The sequence below is a fragment of the Marasmius oreades genome, chromosome 3 (assembly GCF_018924745.1).
Source record: "Marasmius oreades isolate 03SP1 chromosome 3, whole genome shotgun sequence".
Classification (NCBI taxonomy): Eukaryota; Fungi; Basidiomycota; class Agaricomycetes; order Agaricales; family Marasmiaceae; genus Marasmius; species Marasmius oreades.
Genome location: NC_057325.1, coordinates 3,113,017 through 3,123,668, shown reverse-complemented (window position 1 = coordinate 3,123,668; position 10,652 = coordinate 3,113,017). Strand labels below are relative to the sequence as shown.

Sequence of the window (10,652 nt, the reverse complement as noted above, 5' to 3'; positions counted from 1 at the left end):
GACGGTCAGACATGAAATGAGGATCTCAACGTGCCTTGAACTTCACTGCCTTTACATTGCGGTTGTAGCCTGGCCCGTCGGCCAGGATGCTGAACCATGCGTTCTTGTGGCCTCAATCGCGCGTGAAAAGGTCATTTGGGAATCCCTTGCGAGCGATGCCTCTCTCTCCATGACGTCAGTTTCTCCCATTTCCGTACACATACGGAATAACCAAGGAACACACTGACCCCCGAATGGTCAGCGTTATATTATCGCAATGTTTTCCCGGAGTAAAGGCTTGGGAACGGATATTGACCCCTGCTACGGTTGTCATAACTGTTTGATTATCCACCATGAACGGACGTTCATGTGAGCTATATGTGCATACGGTCGTCTGGATCACTGTGCACCGTGCACCTGGTTGCCTCCGGGCCTTGATAAACTTCCATTTAATCATTGTGATGTTCCGTAAGTCCTGTCGTTGCTGTGCGGGTACCCAACGGGTACCTGTTCTTTAAGATGGCGTCGATGAGTTTGCGGCAGGAATGGTGATGATGCTCGTGGTCGTATTCATTTCTGGAAATCATGATAATGTCGAAAAGTGAATGGTAACCGTAGGAACAGTGGTGGCAGCAATCATAGACTCATGATCGTCAAGACTATGAGAACCATCCTGCAGGCAGTACTCTGTATCATATTTTCTGGAGCTCCGGCATGTGTAGACCTCGTCGAAACTGCTCGGACACTCTGAATAGGGCAGACTCCGAGTGACCGCCGATCCGGCTCCCGAGAATATTAAGTAACACGGAACCACGCTAGTTGCCGGGTGGATAAATAGCAGTGCCTCAATTCCCTCGCGGTTGTGAAGGACCTACATACCACCAGCCCACGCTACCCAATCGTCTTCAACGACGACCACGACGTGCTTGGCTGCGTCAACGGTGTCCTCGTCGCCCTCAACGGCCTTTGTCGACCTCGATTACTCCTTATTCGAGCTTCCCTCCTTCGGCCTTAACTTTCAGTCCGTCATTATGCTGCTTCCTTGCAGTTCCAGTGTGGACATCCAAATGATAGGGTTTCCCTCTCGATTACCCTCTTCATGTTCCATCCTTCTCTACTTCCTCGCTGGATTGTTCCTCTTCCTTGCTGTTCGTTTTGTTATACATCGGAATTCTGCCGCTACCGTCGTTGCAACGTCTTCAGGTGATAAGGAGAAACGGACAGCAGAAGCAATTCGAGTCGAGCAGAAAGCATCTTCATGGCGTCTTTTTACTTGGGAAAGTCTACCCGTTAGCCTTCCAATAACTCTGACCACCCCTCCAAATCCCACTATAATTGGCAGAGGTGTGGGAGTAAAATCGGTCACCTCACTCATTGCCTCGCCCCCGCCGCCGCGGTTGCCAACATCCAATCATACCCGGTCGCAAAAAGAGCAGGCGATGTCTTTTCACAGAAGAGGTCCTACGTTCGAGCAGCCCTGTACGTCGACTCTTCGTTCTGTTCTTCAGATTTTGTTCATCCATACTGTTACAGTACCTGCAATTTACCAATCGCAAGAACCTTTATCAATGGCAAAACTGATCATGTCACGGCATGTATGTTGATCTTGCCCCATATGCTTTTACCTTTCGTTTACACATCCCTCTAGACATTACGCCGTCCCAGTCCCAAGTCTCTCAAACGCTCTTCTTCTGCACCTCCGACACCCAGTAGACCTCACACAATGGTCTGATTGGATCTTCGATATTGCTTAAATAAATTGTTCTCGCCGCCCAGGTAGCGAATGAAATCTAAAGGAAACCCATACGTTAGTCACGCCTATCTTACGCCTACGATCTAACACGAATGTACGGCTACTGACTATATCCGCCGACCCTGACCTCCTATCATCCGCCTTTTCTTACGTACTCGTTGCGAGATTTTGGTACCCGTCCTTTTGCAAATCCTGCAGCAGTCGTAACACCGGAGCGACTCGACCAGCATTTCCAAACAATCAAATCTTCGACTTTGTTTCCTTCCCCCAGACACTTTTTGATTATTATTATTGTTATTATGGAGATGGATGGGAGGACCTCTGATGGAAACTAAGTAGTACCTTTTCATGGATATTATTTTATTACTTTCCGTGATCGCATACATATTTCTTGTACTTGCGGAAATAAAAAAAGTGTCAAATGTCCTTCCATTGCCAGTCATATTCCAGGCCAAGCTACGGATGAACCTTTGATGCATACCCCTCGTTTAAGTTCAATCAAAGTACGCAGTACGATACGGTAACTGTAGCAGGCGTGACGTGGCGGTTTTCATTTGCTTCCACTATACTATGCTTGATCACGCAAGGCTAGGCCGAACGCAACCACTGGTCGTCCTATTCACACGACATCTGCTGAGTATTCTACCGTGACTGGTCGCAAGCATCTTGATGTTCTGATTCGCCTTTCCCGGGTTGCTTGGTTGGCTTCAACAAATCAAAATGGCGTGGCAATGTCGGGTCTTATGATGAGAACAGCACGGGTGGCCTTGACAGGATCCCAAAAACTTGCTTGGTTGTGGTGTCTACCCTCGATTTTGTGCTCTATGCGACCACTTCTTCGGTGCCGTTACCTGTTGCTACGACTCAAAATAGAAAAAGACTGCTCGGGGACAGGTGAAATGGCCTCACCCATTTTTGTGGTAATATCCTGTTCTCAACGTGATCTGATTGAAGAATTTGACGGCCAACATTTTAATAACTCAGGACGGATGGTGATGTGGTCAAAATGATTGGCTACAGGACGTCAAAGGTCCCTTTTTCGAATCTTCCATCGTCACGACCCAGGTTGGCCTTCTTCCCCTTGAAGGGATCTCCGTGCTGGTCAACGGCCTTTCCTTCACCTATCTTTCACTTCATTTCACTTGTGTGGCACGCTCGGACGTTTCTTGCATAAGGCGAAATGGGTGCGGGCAACCTTAGCGACGGCAGTAGTGAACAAGAATTCAACGCATTAATGTGAGTACAGTTTTCTAGCTCTTGCGTTCTGGCTGACGCTGTTCATCGCTACAGCAATCTGCCGCTGGTGAGTCGGAAACTATCGAGTTTTAGGTGAAGGAAGTGACAGAGTCTGTGAAGTTCCTCGGGTACATCATCAGTTTCTTCTTGCAAGGGATTCTTCTTGTTCAAGTATGTGCGTATCAAATTCTAGCGGCCGGAAGATTCAAGTCAATGAACAACTAGCCAATTCACAGTCGCGTATTATCTCTCCTTCAGGAAGGACAGCGTAATCATCAAAGCCGCAGGTTCTCCGCTTTCACTTGCTTGTGGTCGTCGATATACTCAATCATCTCAAAAGTTTGGTTTGTCTTCATTTTGGAATGGGCATCAACAATCATCGCAACGGTCGCTGCTCTCATAAGCTTCGTGAAGTTTGGACAACTATCCGACCTTTCCTCCTTCACACTTTTCAAAGCGCTGGCACCATTATGTGGGCTAGGTATTCGTCAACCTTTCTCCCTGCTTAGAACCATTCTCGTTCTTATCATTTCGACTGTTTCAGTCACACTTGTGGTTCAATCATTCTATTGCTACCGCATCTATGCCCTGAGTCGACGTCTAGTGATTCCAGGGATCATTCTCTTAGTTTGTCAATCGCTCGTCCGTTTGCAGCACTCCTTGACAATCTACTCTCTAGCTGTCGTTAACGCAATGCGCGATGGTCATCGTGGCGGGATTCGAAGTAAGGATCATTTTGTCGTCTGGCTCTTGTACTTTCTGAGTTGGACCTTAAAGTCGGAATTAGGAGTCGGGTTGGAGTCGGCTGAAGACCCGTTCATTAGCACTGTCTGTGTTGTGCGTGGAATAAATACCGACTCCGATAAGTGATTTGCTTACTCTCATACCTGCACTGTAGGTATGGCTCACCTCGACCCCCATTGCGGATTTCCTGATAGCATTGACGCTAATCATTCTGGTACGTCTAATACGCTACTCGTTGCATTCAATCCCTTGTCTCAATTTTCTTTCTCAAGCTGTCGCGGGCGTCGCGAATGATACCTTCAGAAAAGACCAGGCTAGAGAAGATTATGATGGTCTCCGTCGAAACAGGCCTCATCACGGGATGTGCGGCACTCACTGAGCTGATATTCTTCCTTGCATTTAGGAACAGCATGCTTCATTTCATTCTGTGCGTGTTCACTTCGCTCTGTATATTCTTATTTCGAGGCTAACATTCTACAATCTTCCAGCTTCTATATATTGCCGAAACTGTGCGTGTCTACCATTTAGAGTGGATTTCCTCGCCCATTGACTTAAAATCGGTAGATACTCCAATTCGATGATGGCGACATTGAATGCTCGTCTGGCTATTCCAGGTCGCACCTTTCGAGAGAGCGGGCAGTGGGAATGGGCTAAAGGTGGCTTAGGGACGGAAGTGCTTTCTCCCCCAATCTTCGCAGAGAGGTCGTTACCGCAAGTTGACGAGAAACAAAAATCTGTTTCTGTGAGTGTATTGCATTGACTTGGTCTCCGTGACTGAAGACTAGTCCGTAGGAACGTCCGTCAGTCGAAACCATCGTGTCTGACTGCACAAGTACAGTTGATGCGTTTTGGTCGACATACACACCTATCGCGAAATACTCTCCAGCCTTCTTAATCAATCGTACGGCCTCTCACAGGATCGACGGCTCTGTAGGGCGAGTCACGCTTTTTGACTCCGAGGATCCTCATTTTGCAAGGGAACGGGTTGTTTCGACATGATACATACGGGTCAAGTTCGTGAGAGAAGGGTCTTGTAGATATAAATATGTACAATACAACTCAAGGGCGGTATTCTACGATACAAGAACATTGAGGAAAGGATGTGTATTGTGTGTCTGCCCCCGCGAGTCGTAGCGGGAGTTGGACCCGAATCCGTGTTGACTGAAATGACTGGAACACCATCAAGAAAACCATTGCAAGGTTCTGAACACCATAAAATCCGGTCAGTGTATGTTGGGACTTCGACCAAGGGAAGATCCAAGCGCCTGCCGCCAAGATAAGACTAAGCACTCGGGGTTGCAAATGGGGTCTAACTTGGGAGACTAGATAGATAGATAGATTTCGCGGCATGGTCCCACACGGGAACCACCGGCACTCCCGTATGGACCTAGAGCGAGCTCACCCCTCTTTGTCAAGAGCCATATAAACGACGTGTCTGGCCTTGTAGTGTGTCGTTGTCGCAAGGAATGGAGCAACTGCAGCTCAAACAACGGTGGAATCCGTATATTCTGCTTAGAACTGCAGGCATTGCATCATGTAACACGGGAAGGGTCGGGTGTCCCAAATTTCAGACAGAAGGTTGAAGAAAGGAAGGAGCCACGAGGCAGCGAATCCAGAACGGCTCAGAAGGTCGATGCGACGGTTCCCCAGGCGGGGATCATCGTGCGTAGCGTCCATGATTCCGGCAGATCCCGATGAGTCTATCTCTGTGAACAGCCCTATCCGCTGCTATATTATCGCAATCATCTCGATATTCTGATTCATCCTTCTCGGGTTGCTTATAGTTGGGTTCAACAAATCAAGATGGCGTGGCAATGCCAGTCCTTATAGGCCCTTAGCTTGCTGTGGTTTCTACTCTCGATACTGTGCTCTATGCGACCACTTTCTCGTTGCCTGTCGCTACAACCCGAAAAAAGGGGATGTTTGAGGTCCTGTAGCCAAATCATTTTGACCTCACCACGATCCGTGCTGCCAGTGAGAATCAAAAAATGCTGGTCGTCGTTTACATAAATTCTTCGACCAGTACGTTGAGAACGGGATATTGCCGGAAAACTGGGTGAGGCCCTTTTACCTGTCCCGGAGCAGTCTTGTTCTTTTTGAATCTTCCATCGTCGTGACCCAGGTTGGCCTTCTTCCCCTTGAAGGGATCTCCGTGCTGGTCAACGGCCTTTCCTTCACCTATCTTTCACTTCATTTCACTTGTGTGTCACGCTCGGACGTTTCTTGCATAAGGCGAAATGGGTGCGGGCAACCTTAGCGACGGCAGTAGTGAACAAGAATTCAACGCATTGATGTGAGTACAGTTTTCTGGCTCTTGCGTTCTTGCTGACGCTGTTCATCGCTACAGTAATCTGCCACTGGTAAGTCGGAAACTATCGAGTTTAGGTGAAGGAAGTGACAGAGTCTGTGAAGTTCCTCGGGTACATCATCAGTTTCTTCTTGCAAGGGATTCTTCTTGTTCAAGTATGTGCGTATCAAATTGGCCGGAAGTTTCAAGACAACGAACCACTAACCAATTCACAGTCGCGTATTGTCTCTCCTTCAAGAATGACAGCGTAGTTATCAAGGCCGCAGGTTCTCGGCTTTCACTTGCTTTTATTCGTGGTCAATGTGCTCAATCATCTTACTCAAGTATGGTCTGTCTTCATTTTGGAATGGGCATCGACAATCATTGCCACGGCCGCTGCTCTCATAAGCTTCGTGCAGTTTGGACAACTATCCGACCTTTCTTCCTTCAATCTTTTCAGAGCGCTGGCACCATTATGTGGGCTAGGTATCCGTCGACCTTTTTTCCTGCTTAGAACCATTCTCGTTTCTTATCAGTTCGACTGTTTCAGTTACATTTGTGGTTCAATCATTCTATTGCTACCGCATCTATGCCCTGAGTCGACGTCTAGTGATTCCAGGGATCATTCTTTTAGTTTGTCAATCACTCCTTCGTTTACAGCACTTCTTGACGATCTACTCTGTAGTTATCATTAACGCAATGTGCGATGGTCATCATGGCGGGATTCGAAGGAAACCTCATTGTGCCATTAGACGGGGAGCCGGCCGAAGGCCCGTCCATTATGGTCGTCTGTGTTGTGCGTGAATAAATACCGACGATAAAGTGAAATTACTTACTCTCATTCCTCACTGTAGGTAGTATGGCTCGCCTCGAACCTCATTGCGGATTCCCTGATAGCATTGACGCTAATCATTCTGGCACGTCGAATATGCTACTCTATTTATTGCATTCAATCCTTTGTCTCAATTCATTTCTTCAAGCTGTCGCGGGCGTCGCGAATGATACCTTCAGCAAAAACCAGGCTAGAGAAGATTATGATGGTCTGCATCGAAACCGGCCTCATCACTGGATGTGCGGCACTCACCGAGCTGATATTCTTCCTTGCATTTAGAAACAGCTTCCTACATTTAATTTTGTGCGCTTTCAGTTCGCTCTTTATACTCTCATTCCGAGGCTAACATTCTATGATTTTCTAGCTTCTTTATGTTGCCGAAACTGTACGTATCTACAATTCAAAGCTGAATCTCTCACTCACGACTTTGAATCGGTAGATACTCCAATTCGATGATGGCGACATTGAACGTTCGTCTGGCCATTCCAGGTCGCACCTTTCGAGAGAACGCGCAGTGGGATTGGGCTAAAGCTGACTTGGGGACGGAAGTGGTTTCTCCCCCAGGTGTTCGCAGAGAGGTCGCTAACGTAAGTTGACAAGAAACAGAAAACTTTTTCTGAGGTTGTTTCGATATGATACATACGGGTCGTTGGTCAAGCAGGGGCTTACACGTTTGTGAGGGAAGGGTCTTGAAGATACCAAATACGTACAACCTGATGTGAATGATCTGATCAATGCAAACTTCAACGATATTTTATGATACAAAACGTTGAGGAAAGGATAGAATTGGTGGGCGACGAGCGAACATTATCGCTTTACACGTCTGTGGCGCGGGCTAGGATCGAGCGGACGAGGACAGAGATTCATTTTGGTTTGCTCGGGTGGGGGCGGGGGTCCAGTGAAATATCCTGGTCCTTGTCGACTATAAGGTCCAGCTTGGTACGGATTCGAGATCCGGGTGCGACCAGGGGGGGGCCCAGGATGGTCTGAGGCGTCCAAGGATGGAGGAGGCCACATTATTGGGCGTTCCACGAGTTGTGCCTTCCCGTGGCACGAGGATTGAGTACATTTTTGGGTGAACACGAATGAGAGAACTGACCTGAGGTAGAGATAGCGAGACAGGAGGGGGTACTGGCCCTGCCAGGCTGTAGAGCACTTGAGAAGGAAGCGGCGTTGGTGGCATGGGAAGCGGAGTGCGAGGCTGAAGAGCATTACTTTTGGTCAAAGACGAGATGGAGGGTTTCTTCAGGAAAGCTGAGAGTCGACCGCTTTCTCGTGAGGACTTAGTTTTCGAAGAGTCGCGACGACAGGTCATTCCTGGAAAGGCGGGAACGAATGCTTGTAGGATTTGGGCCTCTTATATACTGCAGCGAATGTGGCATAATGAAACTCATCCATCGGAGGCTAGATTATGACTGGGAACAATAGACCACTGTGAATGGCGATCACTCTTGCTTGGACCGCCACAATAACTTTGAGCAGTATCATTGTTTGTTCCGAGGGTGGTCCAGGTCCAAGATGTTTGATGTAGTCTCGAAAACATCCATTCCATGAGTCTGAAGAGGTGAAGGTAATATGTTGAGCGACTGTAAGTTTAGTTCGGAGAACATACAATGCTATTATGATATCAAGAACTAGCTTTAGACATACAAGAGTTACTTGGTGCGAGCTCGGTTCCGATATGAGGTACTTTTGGCGCCCCATTTCATGAAGAAAAGCCACTCAGGGCCAATATCCACCAAGGCGGCGACAGAGAGCGGAAGGAACGACAACAAGGACTCGAGGGGACACTTTAAGCTGTGAGTTCTTGGTCTCGCACATTCAAGACGTGGCACCTTCTTGATTGAGTGTATTGTTTGAGATTCAAGAATCGATGGATCTGTAAGAAGGCTTGTAAGATGAGGTGCGTGTGGCATCACACTGACGATCGTCTCACATCTCATGTAGCCATACTAACTACCTCTCCCCACACCAAGCCCACCTCTGCCACCTCTTCCTCTTCCTCTTCCTCTACCGCGTCCTGGGCCGGGCTGTGGACCTTGATGAGGAGTCCCTTCCGTCTTTGCTCCTGGGGCTGGGGATGTTGGCTTCTGCTCCCGCAGTAATATAGCAGGAGGTGCTCCGTCTCCGCGTTGCAGAATACCCGAAATCGGCGGTTGTGGTCTTCCTGACACAGTGGGACCTCCATTGGTGTTTTCGCGATGACGGGAACTCCTCTCACGTTTGGAAAAAGTTGCTTCCCTCAGCGCACCACTTTCTTCACTTCTAGCTAGCGCTTTTGTAGCGGATTTCTTCTCATGCACATCTTTGTCCTTTTCTTTGTCCTTTTCCTTTTCCTTTTCCTTTCCTTTTTCTTTCTCTCGTTCTTTGCGAGTCTTACCTCCAGCAACACCACTCAATGCGGCCTCAAATTGCCTAGAGCCCAGACCAAGAACGGGGCGTCTAGCCGGAGGTGTGGATACTTCATTGCTAGTAACTGGTGCGGATGTTGTATTTGTTGAACTAGAGACAGAGGATGACTGTGCTTGCGAGGCAGAAGAACGTAGTTGCTCGCGCATTGCTCGTGGTGCTCTGGGAGGCTTGCGAGGCCCTGTCGCTCCTGCATTTCCAGAATTGGCGGAATCTCCGCCAGTAACACCAGCAGTGAGGCCCGCAGCCTTTTTGGCGACTTTCTTGTTAGTCGGTGTAACGTCGGTGGAGAATTTATGAGAAGGTCCTTTCTTCTTCATGTCATCTTTACGAACCAAAACTTCTGGTGGATGGGCGTGACTACGCATTGAGAGCATCTTCTCTTTGGCTTCCTTCGCTTCCTTCGCGGCGATTTTCTCTGCTTTCAGGGCTTCGAGCAATGGCGTCGTCTTTGGCTGCTGGATAGTTTGGGTGGAAGCAACTGTGTGTGACATTAGTGAAAATCTAAATCTATCGGATTTGAAAGCAAAACACGAACCAAGTGTTTCGATAGTTGGGGGTTCCGGGGCAGGCTGGTTGAGTGATTGAATAAATGAAATGTAGTCCTCGTCTGAAAAGCGTTAAAGAAAATATTCCTAGAAAGATACAAGTGGACCGACCTTGCTCTATTGTACCAATACGCGCATCTGCTTTCTTCTTCTCCGATGGAATCTTCTGATACGGAGCAAACTCGACAACAGCCTGCGACTCATTGCCTATAGGTTCATGAGGTTGAACGGGTGAATGAGTAATCAAAACTCGAATACTAGCCTGACTTGTCCCTGAAGAGGTGACCATCGTAGTCCCGATGAAATGAGGCGAGTTGTTCTTCCGTCTTGAAGGCAACATAAGCTCGGCTTGGAACGTTCTCCTTGTTCAACCTGAATATCCCTCTTGTATTACGAGTACGATCATAATAGAGAACATGTACAGGCATACCGACTACGAAATTTGCCTTGATGATATCTCTTCCATGTTACAGTCTCCTCAGAAACCCACGTGTGCACGCTCTGCCAGAAGATCCCCTCGGGTAGGTTAGGTGGAAGACGTCGAATGACAATCTTGAGCCTTTCTAATCCATGTTTTTGCTGTGATTTATCCTTCTCCTTCTTGTCCTTCTTCGATTTACTTGGACTCGATGTGGCCATGCGACGTGTGTGGAGTAAGTATACAACGGCGAGAGCGGATGGCCGGAGAAATTCGCGCGGAGTTTGAATCATTTCTACATAAAGGGCTGGTTTTTTAAGTAAATATTTTTTGCAGAATTTCAACCTGAGCGACGACACGGTTTACAAGGTGAGCCATTTTCCCGTTCGGATAGTTGTGATGAATAAAAGATCACATTCAAGCTCAACAGTCTTATGAATTCGTTC

At 47.9% G+C, this 10,652-nt stretch overlaps 5 protein-coding genes across 5 annotated transcripts; 3 read left to right on the top strand and 2 right to left on the bottom strand.

Annotated features, from left to right (window-relative positions):
* Positions 1-843: 843 nt before the first annotated feature.
* E1B28_006361 (uncharacterized protein) lies at positions 844-2,159 on the top strand. The gene is made up of 3 exons (XM_043151015.1): positions 844-1,458; positions 1,513-1,574; positions 1,628-2,159. Exons 1-3 carry the CDS (start codon positions 1,011-1,013, stop codon positions 1,709-1,711), a joined length of 594 nt encoding a protein of 197 aa, XP_043012108.1. The 5' UTR covers positions 844-1,010; the 3' UTR covers positions 1,712-2,159.
* A 112-nt stretch (positions 2,160-2,271) lies between these two features.
* On the top strand, positions 2,272-4,832 carry E1B28_006360 (uncharacterized protein). The gene is made up of 14 exons (XM_043151014.1): positions 2,272-2,652; positions 2,717-2,968; positions 3,023-3,035; positions 3,089-3,143; positions 3,205-3,255; positions 3,309-3,449; positions 3,513-3,595; positions 3,648-3,692; positions 3,746-3,805; positions 3,867-3,926; positions 3,985-4,139; positions 4,201-4,221; positions 4,277-4,454; positions 4,505-4,832. Exons 2-14 carry the CDS (start codon positions 2,913-2,915, stop codon positions 4,709-4,711), a joined length of 1,125 nt encoding a protein of 374 aa, XP_043012107.1. The 5' UTR covers positions 2,272-2,652; positions 2,717-2,912; the 3' UTR covers positions 4,712-4,832.
* A 1,873-nt stretch (positions 4,833-6,705) lies between these two features.
* Positions 6,706-7,427, top strand: E1B28_006359 (uncharacterized protein; the record flags this gene model as incomplete). Its single annotated transcript, XM_043151013.1, has 5 exons — positions 6,706-6,795; positions 6,854-6,916; positions 6,980-7,134; positions 7,196-7,216; positions 7,271-7,427. 5 exons carry the CDS (start codon positions 6,706-6,708, stop codon positions 7,425-7,427), a joined length of 486 nt encoding a protein of 161 aa, XP_043012106.1.
* A 211-nt stretch (positions 7,428-7,638) lies between these two features.
* E1B28_006358 (uncharacterized protein) lies at positions 7,639-8,014 on the bottom strand (the record flags this gene model as incomplete). Its single annotated transcript, XM_043151012.1, has 2 exons — positions 7,639-7,872; positions 7,931-8,014. 2 exons carry the CDS (start codon positions 8,012-8,014, stop codon positions 7,639-7,641), a joined length of 318 nt encoding a protein of 105 aa, XP_043012105.1.
* A 194-nt stretch (positions 8,015-8,208) lies between these two features.
* E1B28_006357 (uncharacterized protein) lies at positions 8,209-10,447 on the bottom strand. The gene is made up of 6 exons (XM_043151011.1): positions 10,219-10,447; positions 10,051-10,160; positions 9,900-9,995; positions 9,779-9,850; positions 8,768-9,721; positions 8,209-8,710 (listed from the first exon to the last, which is right to left on the bottom strand). Exons 1-5 carry the CDS (start codon positions 10,425-10,427, stop codon positions 8,784-8,786), a joined length of 1,425 nt encoding a protein of 474 aa, XP_043012104.1. The 5' UTR covers positions 10,428-10,447; the 3' UTR covers positions 8,209-8,710; positions 8,768-8,783.
* Positions 10,448-10,652: the final 205 nt, after the last annotated feature.

Coding starts and splice junctions, on each gene's coding strand:
- E1B28_006361 (XM_043151015.1), top strand. CDS start 1,011: ATGCTGCTTCCTTGCAGTTCCAGTGTGGACATCCAAATGATAGGGTTT. Junction 1,459..1,512: donor TCCTACGTTCGAGCAGCCCT/GTACGTCGACTC, acceptor ATACTGTTACAG/TACCTGCAATTTACCAATCG. Junction 1,575..1,627: donor AACTGATCATGTCACGGCAT/GTATGTTGATCT, acceptor ACATCCCTCTAG/ACATTACGCCGTCCCAGTCC.
- E1B28_006360 (XM_043151014.1), top strand. CDS start 2,913: ATGGGTGCGGGCAACCTTAGCGACGGCAGTAGTGAACAAGAATTCAAC. Junction 3,256..3,308: donor CGTAATCATCAAAGCCGCAG/GTTCTCCGCTTT, acceptor TCATCTCAAAAG/TTTGGTTTGTCTTCATTTTG. Junction 3,596..3,647: donor TTCCAGGGATCATTCTCTTA/GTTTGTCAATCG, acceptor TCTACTCTCTAG/CTGTCGTTAACGCAATGCGC.
- E1B28_006357 (XM_043151011.1), bottom strand. CDS start 10,427: ATGGCCACATCGAGTCCAAGTAAATCGAAGAAGGACAAGAAGGAGAAG. Junction 9,996..10,050: donor CCTCTTCAGGGACAAGTCAG/GCTAGTATTCGA, acceptor ATGAACCTATAG/GCAATGAGTCGCAGGCTGTT. Junction 9,722..9,778: donor CCCAACTATCGAAACACTTG/GTTCGTGTTTTG, acceptor TGTCACACACAG/TTGCTTCCACCCAAACTATC.